At 40.3% G+C, this 26040-nt stretch overlaps 2 protein-coding genes and 1 long non-coding RNA gene across 4 annotated transcripts in view; 1 reads left to right on the forward strand and 2 right to left on the reverse strand.

The window, feature by feature from the left end:
- The window catches only part of LOC145457855 (uncharacterized), a 383081-nt gene that overhangs the window by 271172 nt on the left and 85869 nt on the right, over positions 1-26040 (reverse strand). The window lies entirely within an intron of this gene.
- The window catches only part of LOC145457511 (sterol regulatory element-binding protein cleavage-activating protein-like), a 94403-nt gene that overhangs the window by 49840 nt on the left and 18523 nt on the right, over positions 1-26040 (forward strand). The window contains exons 5-10 of the mRNA XM_080335732.1: positions 471-691; positions 11276-11390; positions 18253-18479; positions 20936-21062; positions 21119-21329; positions 22910-23148. Of these exons, the coding sequence (XP_080191858.1) occupies positions 471-691; positions 11276-11390; positions 18253-18479; positions 20936-21062; positions 21119-21329; positions 22910-23148 (1140 nt within the window). The remainder of the gene's footprint in view (positions 1-470; positions 692-11275; positions 11391-18252; positions 18480-20935; positions 21063-21118; positions 21330-22909; positions 23149-26040) is intronic.
- The window catches only part of LOC145457620 (putative ATP-dependent RNA helicase DDX17), a 169169-nt gene that overhangs the window by 30170 nt on the left and 112959 nt on the right, over positions 1-26040 (reverse strand). The window lies entirely within an intron of this gene.

Below are 26040 nucleotides of genomic sequence, written 5' to 3' on the forward strand. Positions count from 1 at the left end.
GTGGGCAATGAGAACTTCAAAACACCACTAAAATCGATAGAATATCTATCTTCTAAATTTACAGATGAATATTTAGACAATTTTTTGATAACAATAAATTTTCCTTAGGGTAACTGCATTGAACAATTATTATTTGTAGTGTAGGTTAGTACCGAATTTTATTGCTAAGCCCTGCCATCACCGTAACGAGTTTCTTATAAGGTTCCTTTTGACGCCTCATTTAACTCAGCACTATTGATCTTGGCATTGGATAGGCCTATATATGACATGGCTAAAATTGTAGTTGAATCGATAAAGTACCCTGTATGTCGAGGCATTGTAATAAATGTATTCATTAGAAGAAACTGCATTACAATAACTCAGTCACGGCTACTTACGTAGGCCTGAGTCTGCTCACACTTCCATGCAATTTCCTGCACTAGCACAACTGCTGATGTCATTATATGCATTTTCATTTTAATCAATTGCAGTGAGAATCACTCCATATCGAAGCAATGCTACCATGTTTCGGAAAGTGTTATCAAGCCCAAGAAGAGCATCAAGCCATTGTTTCCGGAATATGGTTGCCTTCTCATGTCGCCGGCTTTATTTTGGAGTAAAAACTCTCAAAGATTTCAGAGTGACCCAAGTATCATTCATACTATACACAAATATCAAGTGAAAGCCATTCAGACGTCGCCATCTATAAAAGGTTAGATTTATTTGCAGATATAGAACAATACATACATACAGTCTTGTAGTGTACTTGAATGAACTGTGAAAGTACTACAGTCCAATGAAGCACTTACATAGCCTATTGGTACCATTTAGTGGTTGTCAAAGACGGTAACAAAGTAGTTTCACAATTTGCAATCACCCGAGTTCTGTTGTGGGCTACTTTCAATTATCAAAAAACCAAATTAGGCCTATTACTGTTTACTTGCTAAAATTTCCGTAGATGAGACATATGGTTTTTATGAAAGAAATCATCACAATTACGGATTGGTGTAGATAGACCCTGTATCACCCTAACTGTACCGTATGTTCATGGTTAAAATCCAATATATGTGTGGAATTTATCCGTATGCCCGAATGTGGTCTCAGGTGTAACATATGTGTCTTGGTTATTCAGATATTCTATATAAATTGGCACAGCTACACCTAGAGGGTATTAATTGTAGTTGTAGTTCATGTTATATTTACTGAAGGGAATGCTATGTTGCCTGAATGAAACATTACCCAGGAGTTAATATCTTGGGTTATATGTAATATGGGTTACTTTGTTTCAATCGACGCACACACCAGGCCTGCATATGTGATTATATAATCTATCCTATATGCGATTGTGTTATGACTATCGACTAAGCCACCTGTGACTATTCAGTCATGAACATGTTTCAATGTCAAACTATTCAAATCCAAGTCAAGTTCAAAGCTAAACTATGCCCATCTCTGTGATGCCGATGCCGTCCTGGATGATTCAGTAACTGTTAACTTTTTGGTTGTGATACTATCTGTTGATAAAAATATTGTTGAGGATCATGAGAAACCTTTCTCAATGTGTGGTTGTGCATTATGCTATATAACTTGCAGTCTGCAAGTTGCAGATCAATCAACAATCCATTATCAACAAATGCAGTTGCATATGACCACTGGCCAGAGTAAATTGGTATGGTAGATTTACCTTTGATTTATGATGCAAAGAAGTTGATTGGAATTTGGTCCAAGATTAATAGTCCTTTTGTTCCATCAGAGCTCAGAATGCTACATATATTTGCTGCTAGATTTAGTCTTCCTTAGTCCACATGATTATCATTTCCTCATTTGCTATGTGTAAATGAAATCAAGTATAGGATTTTTCAACGCTGGTATTTGAATTCATGGTAATTAGTAATTAGCAATATAAGTAGAAAATCTAAATCCCGCATTTTAAAAAATCTTGTCCAATATAAATAACTGCTTTTTAGATCACCTTTTACTCTGAGTATGAGAAAGGATTTTGAGCACTGTAATTGACAGAGCCACTTTGATGCTGCATTGGTAACTTTATCTTTGAATTTCATACCTGGTGGTATTGTGAATGTCGCTGGGAACGGAATATTTTAACATCAACTGTAGATTGACTTACATAATTAGCATTGTCTACTTCCAATGCTGAAGAAAAAAGTTGTGTATTTCTACTAGAATAGTTTGGTCTAATGCAGGGGTTCTCAACCTGGGGGGCGCGAGAAATTTTTGTCAATTTCGTCAATGTCTGTATAAATTGTGCCTAAACATGTGTTTCACATCCATTCTGAAGAGACGATTATAGAAGATTAAACTTCATTCGTATTCTAGAAAGCTTGCCAAACTCAAACTCCAGCAGTCGCGCTCAACGGAGTATAGGCTGACTTCAACTTCATTTGAACAAATTTTTGATATTCTTCGAAGATTTAGAGAAATTCCTACGTGCAAGTCATTCATTACTTTATAGTTTTGGCAGTTGCCTAAATCTCTGTGCGCTAGGTAGCTGTTGTTGATGGCTGGCGACATGCACTGCCTAAGACATATTTAGATGCAATATAGGTTGCCAGGTTTTGCCCTCAATTTGGCTATAAATCAACACAATTTAATTCATTTCCAAAACTGATCAAATTTAGCATGACAGGACAGAATGACGCCATGCTCTCTGTAGTCAGTACCAGCATCGGATTAGTCTCAGTGCAACCTACCGTGAAATTAATTGATGTCCTATTCAATGTTTTTTTGTTATTTTTAAACAAGTTTGGGGAAGTTTGTCAGCAATGTAAAAGACTAAACAACTGGAATGCGGATTCAAAATTGGCGCAAGATATACCTCATGTATACTATTAGATCAGGGGTGGGCAGCTCGTACGGCCGCATGCGGCCGTAGAAGGGAATTTGTGCGGCTGTCGACGCCTAATTCAATTAGTATGTGTTGGCTCTTGGCAGCCGAAGACATGCAAATTGCAATTACGAATTCACTCCCGACTTTTCAAGAGATTTTATTTAATCTTGAAATTTTTTTCGCACTCCGCGCGATTCAACAAGACTTCATTTTTCGATTTTAATGCAGTAGCGCCCTTCTTACTTGGAGCAGGAATGGGAATACTAAAGAAATAACAATTCTACGTGGCTCTGAAAATTTTTCGCGCTCCACGCGACAATATGCACTCCCAGCAAGTATTCATAACATTGCCACTCGCGATTTTGGTGCGTACAATAGGCCGTTGTGAAAAGTAGAATAATCCCGAGTTCACAGGGAATGGATATGGACAGTTTACCATAGGTACTTTGCGTCCAGAGCGTTCATTGCGATTATGCCCTGGAATGAGGCCCTAGGCTACATAAGTAATCGAAATGCGGCCATGATTAGCAAGAAGGTTGCCCACCTCTGTATTAGATGATGTGCTCTTTTTGACATGACGATAAATGTAAGGGGAGTCAGGGGGGCGCGATTTTTTCGACCATCGCCAAGGGGGGCGCGTGTCAAAAAAGGTTGAGAACCGCTGGTCTTATGGTTTCAAACCAGCATAACAATATAGGCCTATTGGCAAGAGAAGAAGCCTATTGAATAACATTTTTTTATGAATGCTCATTGCTTGGTAAGAGTATCCACCCACCGTAACATTAACCTACCGCCTTCAGTGTTTGCAGTCGAATTTCTTTTGAGGATGTGGTGAATGTTTGCACTATTTGAAATTTCACCTCTCTTACCCTGTTGTAGAAGTACTCAACTGAATCATTGACCACTTCTGCTGAAATAATCCTTTAATTGCAAGGAGCGCGTTAAGTACTTGAGGGAATTGACAAATTTAAGTAACACAACTGGACTAAAATTATTCCAATCTGTGATTGTCTTGCTTCGAGTACTTGATTCATTTTTCTATCCAATGTTAGTAAGTAGCTTCACCGTGCACTTGAGAAACCTGAGATTTGATTTGGAAAGCCATAGCTCTACTTTTGCTACATTACGTCATCAGGTAATGAATAGCTTTTGATACAAAATTTTGAAATCACATGTGTTCTTTATTGAAACATGAGTGATGGTAGTCGTAATTACTAGCCACGTGAGGATTTAATGTTCCTTTAATATTCCCATTTAATATTCCTGTTTTACTATACATCATTAATTCAGTATTTCAGTATAAATCAAATGCCAAACTGTAAGAGGTTTTTCCTATAATCATTATTAATTGTGGTGAAGTGCATTTATTTTCTTCTTTTACAAGTGGAAAGATACAGTAAATCGTATATTCAGGCATCTATTATTGAGTGGTGTGCTGTGGAACTAGACTAGTAGCTTTGTTGTGCTGTCTAAATATTTGTCTTACCAATTGACGGCTTCCTTATTAATAGATTCAATGGATTGCCTGCACTTAAACATGCTAGACAGCATTGTTAGTGCACTGATAATTATGTGGACTCTCTGCTATTACTAGTTATAGCTTTAAACCATGTTGTAATATTGATGTTGTCACTCAGGTGTTCCAATATTTGGAGATTGTTTGAAGATTTCGCTAACTTCCTAGGAACACATCATTTGATTAATACACTTGATGCACTCAAAAACTTTGTAGGCTGGATCCAGTGGGATACTATATTGTGGCAGTTTCTCCTTTACTAAGTAAACATGCCCTACAATGAAGCCGCCTGTTGTGATCATGATGTAATGTAACTGTAATCTCTCATGGCAGGATATCACGTGTTCAAAGCAATTGTCATTTGTAAAGTGTAACTCGACTGGTTTCATACCATGGATGTGTTTAATTCAAGTTGAATTATCCGTATCAAACGTCTTGAAGATGATATTAATTCCTTTGATCATTCAGATTCTTTAATTCAAATTTCGTCAAGTATTTTCCAACACCACACTAATGTATTCTGTAATCTTTATGATTACATCAATTCATAGATACTGTGAATTGCATATGCAGTAGGATTTACTTTGCAGTATTCACATTGTTTAAGTAGGCCCAAATATTTGGCAGTTAGGCCGAAGTATTTTATAAATGTGAATGCTACATTTGGCTGCTGATGCCTTGTTGAGCATCGTAGGATAGGCCTGATTAGGCATCATAACTCGAGTGATGCATTAGGGTAGAAATCAATCATGTAATAGCCTGCAATCTTTCGGGGTAAAATACTTACAAGTAGTATGATGTTATTTGTTTGGCATCACTGAGCTATTCCCTGCTCTGTGATGGTTGACCAACTATCTGTAATCGTACATTTGCAAACTTTCTGCAACATTTAACCTACTATTTTCAAAATCTAAATTTTTTCGTTAGTGTGTTTTCTCTTATATATTTGACCTTTGGCTGTTAAATTTTATGCAATATTCATTCATTCAATAGCCATATGGTGTAGTTGCAAACATATGTTCCGAAATGTAACTACGCTTGTGTCTTGATACATTATTTCCTGTGCTTGTAGCTGGAACAAACATCTTTTTATTTATAAGTATTCTTTCCTTTCTAGACAAGAATGTTTGCGTCAATATTTCCCACCTAATAAATCCCGTGGAATGACGCACACGTTACCTCCGTTCAATAATTTATTAAGTTAGAACTAATAAACCCCAACGTCAACTGCGATTAAAACAGATACAAGATCTATGTTAACGCGCGCCGACGACCGTGCTGCTGAGTCCCACTTCATCATGTGTCATGGCTGGTTGATCAGCACGCGGGCGCGGCGATTGCCGGGAACGAAATGAACGAACGAAATGAGTCATATCAATACTCCCCCCTTTTGCGAAGGGCATGGAGACTTAGAGTTCAGCGGTTTCCAGGAAACCAGGACTGTTGAAGTCGGCCAGTCTGCTTAGTGCGAGAGCAGTACGCGACTGTGGCACATGTGCTTCGTTCTGCGAACTCTCCGGTTCATCCGGCTGGATGGGGTTCAGTGCAGCACCTGGTTCTTCCACCGGGTCAGTCAAAGCATTTTGTGGAGGTGGTTCCCACCAGTCTATCAACTGTTAGACCTTTGCAGTTTGGTTCGAAGTCACGATATCGCCAAAATGCAGTTTTATATCGTTTAGGTGGCGGATAAACTTTTTTCCATCTGAAAGGCGAAGGACCTCTGCACCATCTGCATGCAGTTTGGTGATTTTGTAGATCTCCGGTCCATAAATCGGTTCAAATTTGGTTCTACCAAAGTTTCGTAAAAGGACTTCTTGTCCTATAGAGAGTTCGCGATCTTGCCTTTTGTTCGAGGCATTGATGGAATTTTGCCTGGATATTTTCATCTGGAGATCTCTTTCTAACGCTGCTTGTAGCTCCTGGTCACTTAGTATTTTCCGTGGGAAGTGTCTTTGATACCCTCCTCTCAGCATGAGGTCCCCTGGTGCTTGACCCGTGGATATGTGTGGCGTGGATCGGTATCCTGCCAATAAATCTTGTAGGGCCCTATCTTTGTCCTGGTGCTGCGCATGGGCTATTTTCATAGCTTTCCCAAGCGGTTTCATGAATGTTTCCACAGGATTTGCCTGTGGGTGATGTGGATAAGATTTTTTATGTCTAATTCCACGTTGCTGCGAGAAATCAGCAAAGTCCTTTGAGTTAAACGGCGGACCATTGTCCGTTCGGTGGGCGTCAGGCTGCCCAAACTGATTGTTGGTGTTTGCTATAGCCGGAATGACATGTTTTGCTGATGTGCTTTTCACTATCTTCACATCGGGAAATCTCGTGCTGATGTCTTGTACTACTACGGCATGGCGGTTGTCAGGCATTGGTCCAAATAAATCAATGCTTACCTCATGCCATGGCTTCGTAGGAGGTAAAATCACCTTTTGCGGCTGCTTGGTGCCGGCGTGAGTGAACTGTTGGCAAACTTGGCAGGCTTTTATCTTGTCTTCTGCCAATTTGTTCAGTTCTGGAATCCAAAAATGGCTTCGTATACGACGTTTCAGGTTAGTTAGACCTGGGTGCCCACCCTGATGAGCTTTGTCAATTGCTACTTCCCACAAAGCCTTGGGTAGAATAATTTTATCTTGCTTGAGCATTAGGCCATTAGATAATGTAATCTGATCGATGAATTTCCGGAACATGTCGAGCGACGAGTCCTTCTTTGGAATATATCCTTTTCGTATGCATTTGCGGAGGCGTGCCAGTGTCTTGTCAGACTTTGTTTCTTCGATGACACGGTCCATCACTACAGATTCAGTGTAAGGAGCATGCTGTAAGAGATACACTGTTCTCTCTAGTTCGTTGGCTTCTCTTAGCCACGACCTTGGAGCGGATTCTATAGATTCAGCGTGTCTTGACAAGTAGTCCGCTGGGTTCACAGAACCCTTCTTCCACACAACTTTGTACGGTATGTCTTGGTGTCGCATCTTGATTCTGTCTGTTCTGATTGAGCCTTTCCTTGAGCTTCCGAATATACCCAATAGGGGTTTGTGGTCGGTGAGGATTGTGACCTCCGGACCCCCTGCAATGTAATTGCGAAAACGTTGCAGTCCGAAGTCGATTGCCATTGCTTCTAGGTCCAGTTGAGGGTAGCGTGTCTCTTCGGCCTCGTTGAACGGCTTGCGAATGCGACCACTTGGGCATTTTCAGGATTATCACCTTGAGCTAAGATTGCAGATATCCCCGAGACATGGGCATCTACAAATATGAAGGTTTTGGCTTCAATGTCGAAAAAGCGCAGTGAAGTGTCGACGCTCAAGGCCTTTTTGAGGGAATTGAATTCCTTCTGACAGGCCTCCGACCATCGGAATCGCTGATTTTCCCTAGTCAGCTCGCGCAGACGTTGAGTTCTTCGCGATAGATGGGGTATGAAGTCCCCGAATGACTGTATGAAGCAAAGGAATGACATAACTTCATCCTTAGATCGAGGGCGTGAAGCGTTGTCTAGCGCAGAAATTTTGCCCGGATCTGGTTTGACCCCGTGACGAGAAACCACCATACCCCAAAAAGGTATTTCAGATTTCTTGAGGATACATTTATTTGGGTTCAAAGTCATCCCTGCTTCTGAAATGCGCTTTAGCACCGTGTCTAATGCTTTGTCGTGCTCTTCGCCGGATTTGCCTGCAATAATAACATCGTCGTGTATCACGTAGGCTCCACTCACGTTTGCGAATAGCGGCATCAACGCTCTGGTTAATTCGCCGGACGCAGGCTTGGCTCCCATGGTTAGCTTTCGATATCGCATAAGCCTGTGGCCTGCATGGAAGACTGTGAGCGCTCTTGATTCTTCATCCAGCAAGAGCTGATGAAACGCAGATTTAAAATCCAGCTTGCTGAATACTGAATTTCCCGATAGTTTGGCTTTAATTTCTTCCACCCTTGGAATTGGGATGTTGGTTGCCTTTATGGCTCGATTGACTTCTCTCAGGTCAATTGTCATACGAAGACCCCCATCATCTTTGGGTGTGAGTACTGGATTTGACACCCATGGTGCGGGTCCAACATGGTCTTCGATGATTCCTTCGTTCTCCAACTCGGATATCAGCTTCTGGAAGTTATGCTGGAGATGGAAAGGGATCGGCCGCGATGCTTGGGCTACCGGTGGCACCTCGTCATCAACGTAAAATTTGACTTCGTGATTTTTCAAAGTGCCCACTCCCTGGAATATGGCCGGATACTTTGCCATGACCTCAGCCTTGTATTTATCAACAGCAGCAACCCGTCGTATTTTACTCGATAGTGATTCATCGCGTGCCCCATTAAATATAATGATGCCCAGTTTCTCACTCAGCTTCCCACTAAGCAGGGTCTCTACTCTGCCGGGCACGATGTAGAATCGTGTAGAATGAGATACATTATTGAAAGTCACGAATCCCTCGTAACAACCAACACACTTGATGATTTTCGAGCCATATGGCTTGAGCGAAGTGTTTGTGGGCCGATAGCGAAGTTTTAGCTTCTTTGCCTTTTTCGCTGATATAACATTCATTTCAGCTCCGGTATCCGCAAAAGCTTTGATTCTTTTGCCAGCTATCACGATTTTCACTTGGTACCTGGGTTTGGATACTTTGCGGACTTTCCGATGCTTCCGTCCTTCTGGTCGATTGATTTTTCTCACTCTTTTCCACCTGTCGACAGTCTTTGACTTTCGTGATTTACCACTATCACTGCTCGCTGTAGACTGTTCAGAATGTGTTGACTCCGAATCTGATTCAATTCGATTCGTCTTTGCTTGCGGTATGTTCCGACACGCAGAAGATCCCTTAAAATGGCCTTTTTCGCCACATATGAAGCAGGAATGCTTTCTCGCTATGCAGGTTTTACTACCTTCGCACGTCTTGGATGAGCAGGTTTCGCACTGATCCCGCCATGATTTCTTCTTCTGATGCCGACTGGAGTATTTCTTAGGTCGGACGCGTGCAACGTCGGATGTGCACTCTGTTTCTGATTGATCATTGAGTCGTTTGAGTGAGTAGGAGGCTGCTTCAATGCGTCTCCCATTCTCAATAAGTTCCTTGAGGTTCCATTGATTTTTCAAGGCATTTGCACGAATTTCGTCCATGGACGTTCCTACGATGATTTGGTCTCGTACCATGATGTCACTGACCTTGCAGTCCTGATTCCCGCATTTGAATTGGCAGGATTTTGCCTCGTGGCGGAGGCGATGGACAAACCGATCGAAGCTTTCACCGTGTTCTTGGCTGATACGGTGGAACTGGTAGTTAGCCAGCGTGTAATTACGAGTCGGTTCATACCTGGTTTTCATTCTGTCCACCAGTTCTTTAAAGGTCAGCTTCGCGCGATCATTTTCAGCAACTGTATCTTCGAAGTCACGCTGAAAATTTCTGTGGCAATAGCGGCCCAGGAAGATTCTGCTCTTATGCAGTTGCAGCCACATTTCCTTGTCAGCCTCTGATGCTGGCGGCTCCTTCGCTATTGCGTCAAATTCGTAATGAAATGTTCTCACGAATTCGCAAAATGCTTCATAAACGTTACTGCGATGCTGCTCAGGATCGAATCGCGGAAGCGATGCTGAAGGATCGTGATCCGCCATGATGGCTGCAAGGTTTGTCGTCGTCGGGGTTTCTACGCTTGTCGTGGAATCGTTTCCGTCCTCGTCGCCATTAATAAATCCCGTGGAATAACGCACACGTTACCTCCGTTCAATAATTTATTAAGTTAGAACTAATAAACCCCAACGTCAACTGCGATTAAAACAGATACAAGATCTATGTTAACGCGCGCCGACGACCGTGCTGCTGAGTCCCTCTTCATCATGTGTTATGGCTGGTTGATCAGCGCGCGGGCGCGGCGATTGCCGGGAACGAAATGAACAAACGAAATGAGTCATATCACCACCCCCAAGTGATTTTCCTGTGCGACGGCTCAATTTGACGTTATAGATTGGTAGGCCTATCCATTATCATATCCTTGAGGATTTTACCACGTTCTCGGTGCTGGAAACCCCGAATCCAGCTGCTGGCCTATTTATGATTTTGATGGAAGGATTTGCGGGAATTTCCGGAAACCTGAATAGCTCTTGACACAAAACTTTCATATCGCATGTTTTTTATTAAAACATAGTGACGGTAGGCGTAATTGAAGCTTATAAGCTTACAAATTTTTTTGTGAGGAGACTTGGAAATTGTATGAAACACAGATTATTATCAACACATGTGATCTACTATTACTATTACACCAGTTCCATATCTGGTACTTTTGCTGTGATATCGATGTTTTCAGTGATCGCCATAAATACTTGCGTGTTACATAGGCCTACTGTTACGTCCTTGAATTGAAATGAAGGTTTCATATGGCAGCAAATTAAATTGGTTTATTTTATTTATACGAGGCCTGGGCAATAAATAAATGTTTCAGATTAAAAAAGAATGCTAGGCCTATAACATATTGTTCTTAACACGTAATACGTATCACTTCTAGAGCAATATTTGTTTGATTTACGTGAAATGACATGTCTTATACACAGAAACCAGGAATCATGTTTCATAAATGTTGTATTCGGTATCTAGAGCCATCACGTCGCTATATTTTATTTCAAGTATTTGCAATACTGCTTCACAATGACATGTCTCTTTTTAGGGATGGGTGGCGGTCAGGGCACGGCAGTTGAGATCAGTCTTCCAATATGTATTTTTGGACGCTCCTTGAATCTTGATGCAGTTATGCTAGTTTGACCTTTGCAGCACCCCTGATGTAACCGACCAATCGTTCCGAATCCATTTACCTTTCTGGGAAAACGATTTTTAGTCACCGCATTTAGCCTATCAATGGCTTTCTCCCACTTCAGTATACTGCAAAAGAACATCTCAATTTGAGCCATCCATTTGTGAAGTGCTGTATTTTAAACTTTTTCATTTTGTTCACAGATTTATTATTTGGCGTTCCATCCAGGGAAACTGGACTTCGAATGTCGATGGACCCCAAACGGCAGACCGTCATAACATATGCAGTTACGTTAATACTCAAGGATTATGATCACAGGTAAGTTGCTCTTTAACCTTATTCAAATGTTTGTCTTCTATTAGGAATTGTGAAAGAATTTTATAATTAAGAGCATGGCTAATCCTGTAATTACTTCTGTCTTGAGCACAGTTTTTCACTCTATATTGTTCCAAAGACCTAAACTGGATATTCAGTTTCAAACTTTGTATTTAAATACCGTAAACCGGGGTAACTTTGGACAATTTTCAACAATTCCGCTTTGTATCTTGGAAATGCTAGGGTGTAGGGGAGGCAAGTTTTGTGTTTTTCATGGGTCGTGGAGCAAATATTAGAATTGCCTAATCCAAAATCTTCATGGTCATAAATAAGTACCTTATTTTCGTAAATTATCCGTGTCCAAAGTTACCCCTGCATGTGGGGCAACTTTGGACAATGTAGTTTTTTGTATGCCTTCACACTCTATTGTTTATGAAACCTCGTAAATGAGGCTTATTTGGTAAGAGTTGATGAGAGCAGTGGCTAAAACTGAAACAAAATAGTATATGTCTAACCTATTGCATGATTTTTACCTAATCCCCCCCCAAAAAAAAAAATAAATAAATAGGTAGTTTATGAAGATTAATGCCACCTTATTCATCCTTTATCTCAATTTTCCCTCATGCCTTCACCAATTGGGACTTATAAATAACATATGGTGATAAGGGGTATCCCACTGGCAGTGTCAGCAATCGACAGCAAACATTAAGAATGTTACCGCGATTTATTGCCGATTTCAAATATATTACTGTTCTTTAAAAGATACACTTTCCCTTTTTATGTCCTCTGATGGATATATTTGTCATAATTTACGATATCCCATATTCAGCAGGCACATATAGGAGTATGTGATAGGTTTTTGAAGTAGCTTACACCCGATTACAATCTCTCAGCTCATTGCGTACCCATTTTTTCATATTTTGGCAAACTCTTAATCTATTAACCTTCTCATTCCATTTTAAAAAGCCATCAGGCCGGTCATAAGGAATATAGTTGACGATACACTTTGACACAGATGAAGCAGCCACTTTCCAGAGCTCTAAATATCACATTTTCCACTGTCTAAAGTTACCCCGTTCTGATAAAATTTGACGGGGCAACTTTGGACATCACATTTTCTTCTATTGATTCAAGGGTGGGCCTACTGAGATTTTTGCCATGGATTAAGACTACTTAGAGGTATCTGCTGCCAAGTTTTTAATCTCTGAATCACATGCTATCTATGTTTGGTTGTAAGAAGTTTAATGGCCATCAATTTTGATGAAATTGACCCCCGCCATTAATTTATCAATGATGGGTCAAGTTTAACTGGTAATGAAATGAATCCATCTTTTATTGAGACTACTTGTGGTACTGTTGCCTCATGAAAAAGAATTGAACATACAGCGGCAACCCTTTTCCATCAATAACCATTTGAATCTTTTACTGCTTAGTGTCCAAAATTACCCTTAAGTCCAAAGTTACCCCGGTTTACGGTAGTCAAGTTTTGGTAATATCTTGACTCATGGATATACTGCCATTGTGCATGTGCTATATGCAAGGATGTATTGGTATCGTGCGCTACAACCCAACAACTGCAGGGTCGTATCGAATAAATTTCTATCCTGAACTGAGGCCTAATTCCTTATCAAGTACTCGGACAAATAATGCATTAGCAGTCCAACACTATCAGGCTTTCACCCCAAACTCTTCTCATTCCTTTGTCCTGCATGTCTATTATTTACCACATTCGTTGATATCCACAGCAAGCCAATCCTTATTGCATGGAAAAGGTATTGGGCTACAGCTATTCAGCTTTCTTATTCAAATAGAGTAGGCCCTAGTGAATTTCATCCGAATCATTTGATCATTAAAAGTGATGCTAAGACTACTCACCAGCTACCACTTTTTTCTGTTGTGATTAAGAATCTTCTTCTTGGTAAGATCTGCCTGTCTGGGATTAAAAAATAGTTAGGGAAGTATAGCGTGACGGAGAGCCACACACTTGATTTGCAAATGGATTTGTGTTACTGTGGTCTGCATAGAGCAGAGGTCTCAAACACGCGGGCCGCGGGCCGCATGCGGCCCGCGAGAGCATTTTGTGCGGCCCGCGACGACATTTTGAGAATTCATGCATTCAACAATATATTCAAGTGCGACATATCTTTTATCGATATAATAACTTACATTTCACCCTAAAACTACTATGAATATTACTGCGACATCTAAACAAACTTCACTATCACATCACTTTTGAAAGCTACCATGTGGTAGAAGATCAGATATTACGTCACATTTCTAGTTCATGACGATAAAACATGGTCCGTTGATGATTCGTGACTAAAAATCGTGATTTGGTTTGGTGCGACCTTCTCGTAAAGTTACTCGATTTCGGATCGACTGGGTAATTAAATAAAATTGACTCGAGTTGAGTCTGGTCAAACGTTAAATTCAGAGAAGGACTTGCTACTCGGAATGGTGACTTGTTAATCCTACGGACGCAACAATCTATGAAACTGTCATGACAATAGTAATATTTCAAAAGGCCGCAGCTTGCGTTGCGTAGGGTATAATTGCTAGCTAAGCAGGTCAGTATGGCAACCATTGGCATTCTATGACCCCCGTGACGTATAGTTGGTTACATGCTGGGTGTTGTTTGTTCTCTTTATCGATGTTACTATCGGCGGCGAGTAGGGTAGTGGTACGCTCTACAGTTGTAACAAGCACCGTAACTGCCGCACCCCAAACCCATCAATTGAGGGGGGCGAGCTCGATGGGGGGCCCAAAATTATTTCGTGAATTAGCATAAATCATAGAGTATTTTTTTAAAATTTATGCGATTTTTTCAAAATTTTTTCGCGCTGCGCGCGAATTCACGTAGCCATTTATCTTTCTTATTGGGTATTGGGCTATTACCGCGCCACGACCCACCAAGACATACAATCAAGTTTTGGGTTATATAACATGCGACTCCAAGAAGTGTGCCAGAACGATTGGCAGCGAGAAAAGCTTGGCCGAAAAGGTCTATGCCCTTATGCAGATCAAAGACTTCGCTAAATATACAAAATACATATAGGTTTAATTGTCCATAGGCGCCTAAATGACAGGCGCCGAATGTTCCTGTCTTTGCAATCTGAACCTCACAAGACAAATACCATCCCGCTGGGAAAAAATTTATGCCAGTGAAGAAATACCAATTTGAAATCGTGTGCTTCTCTTAGTTTAGAAGCCTACGTTTGGGCGGTTCTATATTTTCTGATATAGCAGACTGGAAGTCACGAAATAACATCATGTAACGAAGTCATATCAACGGTTCCGCCCGCCCGAAGATGTTTAATCATTATTTACGGGCCCTCCCGTTTTCAAGACACTTCACTCAGCTCTACCGGTAAATCTAATTACGTGAGTAGAGAAGACAATAAATGGATAGCATATTATATATGCAGTCGCCGATCTGATTTACCGATTTTACCATAAATTATCGAAAATTTTCGCGCTTGGCGCAGGCTCTCAATACAGTACGGGTAATTTCGTGACAAACGTGAACAACGTGATGGGGGGTCGTTTTATCACCCTATGGGAGCCCAAGACCCACGTTCTTGGGGGCCTGACGAGGTGCTGTTTCGTTCCTGCCAACGGGTAAACGCCCGAAGATGTTTAATTATTATTGAGTGGTCCTACCATTTCAAACACACCTCACTCAGCTCTACCGGCAAATCTGATTACGTGAGTAGAGAGGACAATATATTGATAGCATATTATATATGCAGTCGCCGATCTGATTGACCGATTTTATCATAAATTATCGAAAATTTTCGCGCTTTGCGCTGGCTCACAATACAGTACGGGTAATTTCGTGACAAACGCGAACAACGTGATGGGGGGGGGGGGGGGGGGGCGTTTTATCACCCTATGGGAGCCCAAGACCCACGTTTTTGGGGGCCTGACGAGGTGCTGTTTTGTTCCTGCCAACGGGTATACGCCCGAAGATGTTTAATTATTATTGAGTGGTCCTACCTTTTCAAACACACCTCACTCAGCTCTACCGGCAAATCTGATTACGTGAGCAGAGAGAAGATAAAAATTGATAACAATGTATGCAATTCCCGATCATACTGACCGATGAAATCATGAATACTAGAAATTTTGCGCGCTTAGCGCGCTTAGGCGACTAAAGCTGATTCACTAAAGAAACTACCAATGAAAATGATGAATAGTGGTAAACAGTGTATCGCCGGAGGGGGTTCTGGGGGGCGAAGCCCCCCAGACGTTCGGTCTATAACACTATGGGGGGCCCAAGACCAAAGTTTTGGGGGGGGCTGACGAAGTGCTGTTACGGCCCTGGCTGTAACACCAATGAATTATTCGTCAATTGGACATTTCTATTCCAGGGGTTCTTAAACAGGGTCGGTAGACCCCATCGGGGTACGAAGCACCACATCAGGGTGTGCGAGATGAAATGTGGAATTAGGCTATGCGTGATTTTATGTGAATGGGCTTCCTCATTTTAATAAAGGTACCATCAGAAATTGTGTTGAAAATGGACAGGGGCTACGAGAAATCTCATTGGAAGCACAAGGGGTACGATCGCTAAAACGATCAAGAAGCAATGCTATTACTATGGCTCAATAATGATTATATTCAAGTTGTTGGTTACATGTTCCAATAATAATCGAAGGCGAAATCTAACGCTGATTTAATTTGACGTTGGCAATGAAAATAGCAATAACCTATACTTATCACGACTTTGTCAAAACCAGGATTAGGTTCACCGCTCAAATGCTCTGATATCAGATCAATCTTTAGTAGATTTTAAAATATCTACATAAAATTGTGGCACGTCAAAGGTCCACTATAGTTACAATATTATATATAACCCGACAGTTTTACGATGTCATGATTCAAACTCTCGTATGAGGTCTATAACTCATTAATTAAAAAATATAATGCCCGGCCCCAAAACAATTTTATTCAAATATTTGAAACTGTGATTTTTTCCGTGTCAAGCGATAACAATGCAATCGTAAATTACATTTCCACGATGTTTGTGGAATGCCTGTCTGCAAGGTCCCGTCAAACAAGACCTACTTGGAAATTATACATTGAATATCCCTATAATTGATGCTGCGGCCCGCGGCGTCATCAAAAACTAGAAAATGGCCCGCGAGCACATTTGAGTTTGAGACCTCTGGCATAGAGCAATATAATTTACCTCTGTCACATTCAAATGACTCCCTATACTGTGAGAAAGGCAAAAGAAGTTGATGAAATTTGTATTTGACTGTCATTAATTAACTCAATGTCAATTAGCCATGATATGTGAGCAGCGGCGTGTGATGTGGGGATCAATTTTTGGGCAGCAGCAAACCATGACATATTGTTGTATTTTATAATATCTGTGAAGACCTTGGCCACCCCTAATGCGGATCATCAATAGTCAATTTTCTCTATGGGAGGCCTTGTGTTGGCTGTGCTATCATTGATGTAAGCCATTGTTAGTATTAATAGCTCCTTCCAATTATATATGCCAGATAGGATTCCTTATAGTTATTTTCAACGGTGGAGGTAGCTTGGTTGCTCCTACTATCAACTCACTTCCAGCTTTGAGAATATCAGATGTCATCATGTAATAAGTGGAACGTTCTAAGAATAGAATCCTCCATTGACTACAATCAACATAATCCAGGATAGTGTTGTTTATAGTATGTGTCCCTAGGGATTTATGCCACTGCTTTGATGTTATGAAAATGTGTTCAAATGAACTGGAGTTGGTAAATACAAATATTTGGAAAGCTGATCCTAGTAGTATCACTAGACTTTTGGAGGTACAGAACTTCAATATACAACTGAATAATGTATTCATAATGAAATAAACTGGAATGTTTTCTAAAAAGAACATTGTATATACAATCTTATCACCAAATATGAAGTCACCTGCATCAAATTATTCCTTGAAATTATTCGAAATTGCATTCAGGTGATGTCATATTTGGTGATAGGATGGTTGATGCAATGTTCTTTCCAATTCTCCACTAGTTGCTGAAGATTAGCCTACCCCCTGATGAGTGTCAGCTTAAAATAGTCGGGTTTATTTCAATACGAATATCTCATTCATTTCTGATTGATGTATAAATCTAATACATTGAATTAATTTTGTATGGTACTTCAAATTCAATGGCTTAGATTGAATCAAGAAGCAGGGGAAAACTAAAAATAATTATTGAACCAAATCCTAATCCAGTATAGTTCGAACTTATCGTTATTCCAAATTCAGCCTGAATCTGCAATTCCAAATCCATCCTCATTCTTTATAGACATGTCATTCCTCACTTGATAAACTTCAGGGGAATAAAGGTCTACCTTTGGTACAAATTGTGATTGTGTGCACTCTGCCACCAATATATCATAACACACAATGGAATGCGTTCTATTCCTGGATTATTGTGGTGCATGTCATGACCTATTGCTTTCTCCGAAGATGTGTGAAGCAAATGAGGAAATTTGACGCCAAAGGGACTCATTTCACTCGCACAGGCATGAAATTTGAAAACGGAAACTTTATAGTACCATGAATATAGGCTACATATCAGTTTCACCACGATGTCACACCTTGGTATTTGAAAATTGAAATGTCTAGCTAATTTGTCACCTTTGAATCCCAATTCTACGAGTTAGTGGTATTGGCGCAGGGTGTCATACCTGCAGAGACAACAAATCACCCCCCTCAGCCAAATCTAATTTTTGAAACTACTTACTAGAGGAATTTGCAGACCTCAATTTACTACTTCCGCACGAAGTAATTTTACTTTTCACTTAGATGCGAGTCGCACTGAATACCACCATCTCTAAAAACGCATCCGTTTATTAATTCCCACTTTTTTCGCAGGTTAATCTCGTCTTTGAGAAAAAAATTATCGGCGCTGTACCCTGCGCATTTTGTAAGCCCGTGCAAAGACGGCTCGAATTGCGAAAACTCGTCTGATAGCGGCGGGGTCGTTTTCGGAGACCCCGTCATCACGCACATTCACTTCAAGCAACAGATCGGATGGTACGACCTGATACCACTGTTGTCTACTTATTTCATTATGGGATGTTACATCTACTTCTCTGTTCGTGAGTATCTCTGTTGTGATTGTGTTTTGGTTGGTTGAGTGTAACTAGAGCAAGCAAAATGTTTTAATAGGCCATGACTTCCTTAGGGGGTTTAAGAGGTTCATGTAAGGCCAATGAAAATGTTAAGTGTTTCTGTTTCAAGGTCAATAATATTATGTCGCACCGAAAATATTATGCTACCTAATAAAACGGAAACGAATGCTAATGATTTCTAGTTTGCCATCAATAAGTGATGAGTTAGGCCAAGGGTCGGCAACCTACGGCCCGCGGGCCGGATCCGGCCCGCCAAGCGAAATCGTCCGGCCCGCGACGTAATAATTAGTTATCACAAGAATACGGCCCGCCGCTTCATAATGAGTTTCAATCTGCAGTGCAGCGCTGCATGAAAAAAATGCGGCATTGCTACGATATAATAGCAGCCTACATCGTATTAGTCTATTGTTACGCCATAAAACGAAGGTGGTTGAAGCAGGAGATGGATATAGACTAGACTGGATCAGTGCTTATCAATCGGATGTATCTCGCAACCGAAGGTGTTCCATGCTTTTTTAAAGGGTTAATCACTCTAACGGGGTGTGACAATAAAGGTGTTCTTCCTTTGCTTCAGAAACGCTTGGAGCATCTCAGACGCAATGACGGAATCTCAAAATATTCAATTATAGATAACTAGCCTCCGTATGTTAGTCAGCCTGTCTATAGTTTGGTTTTCCAGAAGGCATTGTGTGCCAAGACAAAAAACCTGAATAGTGTTTTGGCCACAATGGTGAAAACTGTAAATATGATTTTTGTCTCATCAACTGAATCAGTTACGCCAGATATTACTAGAAGCAGAGAATCAATATGGCGATGTCATGTAGGCCTATATATCTGTCATGTTCGCTCATTGAGTCGAGCAGCTATGCTTACACGAGTGTATGAACTGAGAAATGAAATAGCAACTTTCCTCGAAAATACAAATATCGCCGACTCATAATCTTGTAATCGAAAATGGGTAACTCATCTTGCTTTCCAGATACATTTAACGTCACATCTGAACAAATTGAACTTGCAGCTTCAGAGGAAAACAGCATCATACATGAGATATTGAGGCGCATTCAAAACAAATCTGTGACTCTGGATATGTCAACAGTACAAAGAAAATTATGCTCACTTTCCTATACTGGAGGAGAGAAAACCTAGTACCAACACTACATTTGTAACTGTGATGCGAAATTTAACTACTGAATATTCACCCGCTTTTCCGACATTCCTTCTCTACAAAATGAATTCTGACTATTCAGTACTCTGTTTAATGTGGACGCCAATACCATTGCCTGAAAATTTCAAATGGGCCTTTCTGAAATGCGATGCAGTTGAATTGAATGACAAATTTCATACAAAGAGCATATCGCTGCATGACTTTGACAACGATTACGTTCTTGAAATTGGTCTTTATCCCAGCTTGACTAGCAATGCAAAAGAAATTGCATCGATTTTTGGAAGCGCGTACGCATGCGAACAATAGTTTTGAACAATGAAATTCACGAAGAGCAAGCTAAGATCACGTATTTCGGACGTCCAGTTTGAATAGGGTCTGATTCTTGTTTCATCTGACTTGTTACCAGAAGTAGAAAACCTTTCACAAAGCAAGCTGCGTCAATTGTCACAATCATTCTCTGTCATTGAAGTGTAAACACATGTGTCTTCGGATTGGTATGATTGAGATTGCAGCAATGTAGGATGATATACCGAAGTGAGCGTAAAATATAGTACTAAGAAAAAATCCGGCCCGCCAAAAGGTTGTACACCCGAAATTTGGCCCGCGACTAGCAAAAGGTTGCCGACCCCTGAGTTAGGCGATTATTTTTTGACACTGCAAAAATTTGTCGAAATTGTAATGTTAGATAAAAAAAGTGTCAAAATTGTTCACGAATTCAACGCAGTACACACCGAACTTCGATGCTGCCAGCAAACAACTGCTTCTGTTGAAAGTTTTTCTTTATTCTTGCCAAACTACTTCGTAAGGACATTCAATTCCAACCAAAAACGTAGAAAATTACTACAATTTCAACGGTATGTGCAGATATGCCTAATTTAAATAATACTTGAGTGCAAAATTTTGTCAAAATTAAGTTGTTTAATGTCAAAATATATCGAAATTTCCATATTTTAGTGCAAAATCCTCGTTTTTTTGTTAAAAAAATAATCGCTATTAGTGATGAGGATTTGATGATCCTGTAAAATATGAGCTGATTAAGCTGATTGCACTTTTACGATGATTACTCTTACTCTGGCCACCTTTGGTGAAACTTATTAAATCCATGCTCCTGCTGTCACTGATGAGGGGTTTAAAGGTTAACTACCTCTTTAAGAGTATAGGTAATTTGCTCTGTCAACTTGAAGATTTTCTACTAGGCTCGAATTTCTGTTGGCTGGATGACATTAGCATAATTTGGCATTCCCACTTTCTGCATCAGGAAAAATAAACTTTGTGAAGAGCAAGTTGGGGATGGCGTTCTCCGCCGTGATAAGCATCATGGCGTCTCTAATGATGTCCGTCGGACTTTGCACCCTGTTCGGACTGAAGCCAATCTTAAACGGAGGGTACGATAGCGCTGACATTATGTGATTCTGAATTATAACCTTTTGAATTGTTTCAGGGAGATTTTTCCATACCTAGTGATTATAATCGGGCTGGAAAACATACTGGTGATAACGAAGTCAGTCGTGGCGACTCCCATTAACTTGGAGGTTGATAGACGAATAGCGTTGGGTCTGAGCAGAGAAGGCTGTTCAATCACCAAGAATTTGTTGCTGGAATTTATACTTATCGGGCTTGGATTCTTTTCGTTTACACCACCAGAGATTCAGGTATGGTTTTTGAGATAGCTTTTAAAAATTTTGGTGTGTTTTTAGTAAAATTACTTTTGTGGTTAATTGACGAGGTCTATGTTGTTTCTTGCCAGTCTAATGGTTGTTGTTTTTTGAAATTGACTTCCCCACTGGGTGCTCAAAATTTCAGGGATAGCATGGAGGGGTGGTGCAAGACTTAGAAAGCCTTACAAGGCTATTTCTGCACCTTCGTTGTCCAACGGCATATGCACAGATCTTGTGTATGTATATCACGAGTCAGTGTATATACCGCGATAACGCCAAATACAAAAATACACACTCTCCTATCCTATTCCAATTCCTAATATCCTTGAAAGTTGAAACGTTCTGCTGATTTAGTACTATTAAATCTGGCCATAATTGACATGGTATATGTTGTTTCTGGGTAATCTTTCAAGGTCTGAGCTATTTCTGTGCTATTGTTCTTTGAAATGTTGGGGGATATTGTGCAGAAACTTCTCATACCAAACCCGTATGCAAAACAACTGAAGTGCAGCATAGACTGCATACTTGGTTGACTTTTTGTGCGTCATAACTACTGCACAATGTAAAATTGCAGTGCGAAATAGACTCGCTTCGCTGGTTTGGTTGCTTTAGGGATGTAATCCATCAGGTAATAGATTTGTAGTTCATTTTGAAACCGAAAAACTATTTTTATTGCTATGCAACTGTTGAGTCAAGGCCCGATAATTTGTGTACACAAAATGCATCATTTTCGAATCTCATGTCCATGCTAGGTGTTGGCCTATGACTCTACTCTGTCTTCTGAATCGTAGTTTCGATGTAGCCTCTGCTCCTATGACCTGAAAAATTTATAAGCCCTTGTTTAGCAAACTTGAGATACTCATACACTATAATTCACTTTCTGACTGCAATGGACCTTCTTCACCTTCACTAGTTTACTAAAAGGGTTGTAACAAAGCTCCGAGTCACAACTCAATCTCACTTATTATAGTTTTGACTCGAGCCAAGTCGAGCCATTTTCAATTCACCACCGAGCCAAGTCCGAGTCCAAGTCAGCTAGTTGATGGTCGAGTCCAGAGTCATAGTTTTTTGACTCGACTCCGAGTCCAAGTCATCATGTCCACTGTTCAGTAATCAGTTCAATTCGGTTCAAACCACTTTTTTCAACTCTGCTCGAGTGATATAGAATGGCTTGCATTCATATTATAGCAATTTTCCTCAGTCTTTACAGTTTCTGGCCCTATTTTCCAAGTATCATGGCTAATAGACGAAATACCAATAATGTGGTGATTTTGCTATTCTTCGATGTTACAATGAATTGTCTGTCTTGGCCTTCCTAGTCTCGAGTCATATAACTTGGTTTGAGTCATGCACAATTACTCGAATACAAGTCGAGTCAATACAAAAATTGACTCTAGGTGACCTCGAGTCGAGTCATGACTCGAGGCATTACAACCCTGCTAAAACTCAATCGGTATTCAGAGACAATCGGATGAACGATCGCGGTATTTTTTTTATAAATCGGTCTTCCTGCTAGAATACAAATAAAAATAGTTTGAACATAAGTTCTGAACACTTACCGATCTTGTGTTCAGGAGTTCTGCGCGTTTGCCGTGGTTGGAGTGCTCACTGATTCTTTCATGCACATGGTGTTTTTCACATCGGTATTGTCAATCGATATACGTCGTTTGGACATAAGCGAGGACATGTACACGCAGCCACGTGATAGCGACGACGAAGACGATTACGTCGGATGTTCGAAAAGTCTCAAGAATTTGAACGCGAACCACGAAAGCAAATCAAATCCGAACAGGAAGAAGTCCGTTCTGGGACAGTGAGTCTTTTGTTTGCTATGCTGTACTGGTGTGGTCTTGGTCGCCCAGACAGCTGGATAGAATAGCCATCATGGTTGGCTGAAATAGAGAACAGACGAATGTGGGATCGCTACTTCAGCTGTGCACAATGAGTCGAACCAAAGTCGAGTAGGAATTGTAATGATTCCAGTTGAGTAGTAATGACTCTAACGAGAGTCTATATTTTCAGGTGTTTAATATTTAAAACTAATATATACGAATATTCTGGAAATGACATTTGTCAATAGTGATCGACTATCACGTAGGAACAGGGACATTGTATATTTTTGTCCTTGATGTTTTGGTGGCATCTACACCGACTCATGATATACATGTACACCATATGTGCATATGCATGCCATGAGTGCATGATGTGTATTATGCACAGTGTATATGTTGCTGGACAAGGAGGGTGCAGATAATATTACAAGTCTTGCACCCACCCTTCCATGCTATCCCGGTAATGCTGAGAGCCAAGCGAGGAAGTCATGGATACCAGTGTCAGTGTTACTAATGAGGTCTTTGCTTTGTCCCGGCCGGGGATCGAAGCTGGACGCTTCACAATTACGCTAACTTGTCGCATGGTTTGCGAGACTAGCGATGTAACCATTGAGCTATGGTGGCTGACAAGTGTCAAGTAAAATCTAGAGAAAAAATGGTGTAAAATGGGGTAGGCTTGGCAACTCCATGCCAGCCACCTGTTCACGCTTAACCAGCAATCCCTGAATTCCCGGAATTGACCTATTTTTTTAGTGCTATGCAGAAATGTAAGGAATCAGCAGGAGACATAGAATCTATTTATTAAATTTAGAAGTTTGTATTCCATGACTCAATATTCCTATGTATTGTGGCTGAGTGTCTTCTTCATAGAACTCATTTTGGTTCTTCAATTAAACACAGCAAGCAACTATATTTTGAATAGTAGGAATTTGATACTCCCTCCTAATTTAATGTTACTTTCAAAATACTGGAGGTATCTTTGAGCTTCTGAATGGAAATCAATTAAAACTAGCTTTTCAGAGAATTGTGTGGATGTGCTGGCTTGAAAATAGTAAACCGTTGACAGGTGTAGGCACATACAGATGCGATAAATACATCTAATTGCCTGCCAGTGGTTGTGTATTAGAGTTATTGCATTTTAATTGGATTTCAACAGAAGTTTTGAAACCTTTATTCAACGGCTTCGATGTGAAAGTAAAACGAAATGGAAATAGACTTCAATTCGAATAGTTTTTACTACTGGTAATGGAATTATATATTGCAGAAGCTAAATCAGTTCCAGACAGAAGTGAGAAAAGTGACTTATTCGTAATAAGCTATATTTCAAATCTCAGCTGTGTAGAAGGTTTCAGTTAATTCCAACTCAGATGTTCAGCCTTATTTTTCGATTTAGTAAGAACAGCCTTCCTGCCATGAATAATTCAAGTGTAAATGCAGATTCGCGATAGACAACATATATTGGATACTCTTGCAATGTCTATGGCTGTAGGTATGTATTTCCGCAGTTATTTCAAAAGCTGCAGTCATGAAATGACCCATGAAACAGATGAATCATTTCATAAAATTGGCACAACTGATCTGATCAAGCGGTTTATCCATGCTATGTTCATGGTTCAGTTGTGGAATTCCCACTTTGATGTCGAGTTCGAATTTGATTCTGATAGCTTGCCGTGTCATGATGCAATGTACAGTATCGAGCATTGTACAATTTAAAAATTTTATTTGGCCATTAATTTCTCAAAGTATATTTGCTATCACTGTGTAGTGTGTATTCATCAGTCCACATCAATTCGGCAATGTGCGCAGTGAAGTTTAACTGCAGTACCGGTAACTAACTATTGTGTTTGAATTTCAAACTCCGACACAAATTTCAACAAACGCACATTTTTAGTTGCATCATCTTAGTACGTTTATCTTCATAAGGCACACAATGTGGTGTGATACACGAGACCCAGTGATGCACACAATGTGGTGACTGGTGTGATACACGAGACCCAGTGAGATGTAATTTACAGGTAGGATAATATCAAAATGTCCAAGTGCAGTCTCACAATCTCACATGCACCCTGGCCTATTGGTATTGCTAGTATTAATCCTCGACGGAGCACTGTTCGATCCTAATCTTTCGGGTGATTTTCTTTTGACGCTTCCTGTCTTTTTTCGCTCTCTTCCTTGTACTTGTCCTTCCTCAGCTCTTTGCTTGGTCTCTTTTGTAAGGACGCTAGAAGAACAGTTGCCTATGGGAGCAAGATTCCTGATAAACCTTTGACAATTCAGAGGACTATAACTTGGTTTGGAAAAGAATTTATTTTTGACACTTGGATTTTTGTTTGGAAAAAAATTGTTTTTGGGTAACTTTACATAACTTTAACGCATGAAATGTTATAGCAACTGAGTGAAATAGCCCCTGCAGACCGCATCACTGCAACTTAATATATTTTAGCTATTGCAAGTATTTGTAGGGACGGACATTGGCCTTTTGCGTTAGTTGTAAAGATACACCCTGTAGTTTCTAAAGGAAAATTTTACAATTCACTGCTAAAAGTATACGACCCGCATGCAAATCAACATTTTAACACTACTTACTGATACTTGAGAACTTTTGAGATCTTGGCATTGCCGGTTTTAAGGATTCCTGGAATCGAAGAAGAGCTAACCAAAGTATTATAGCTGGCTGTCTAAGTAACCTGAAAGCCCTGTCCTGGGTGTATGAGATCTTCTTGAGCCACAGCTGTTACTCGATACATGCGAATATATAGCAGACGTTGATGCAAGTAGGTTAGCAAATGAATCTCCCTGATTCTCTCGAGTCTTGGCATTTTATACTTGAAGTATATTACGACAGGATGTAATAATCGATTGCCAGAATACGG

This window comes from Botryllus schlosseri, chromosome 2, assembly GCF_051294905.1.
Source record: "Botryllus schlosseri isolate E-star chromosome 2, Bs_hap1, whole genome shotgun sequence".
NCBI lineage: Eukaryota > Metazoa > Chordata > Ascidiacea > Stolidobranchia > Styelidae > Botryllus > Botryllus schlosseri.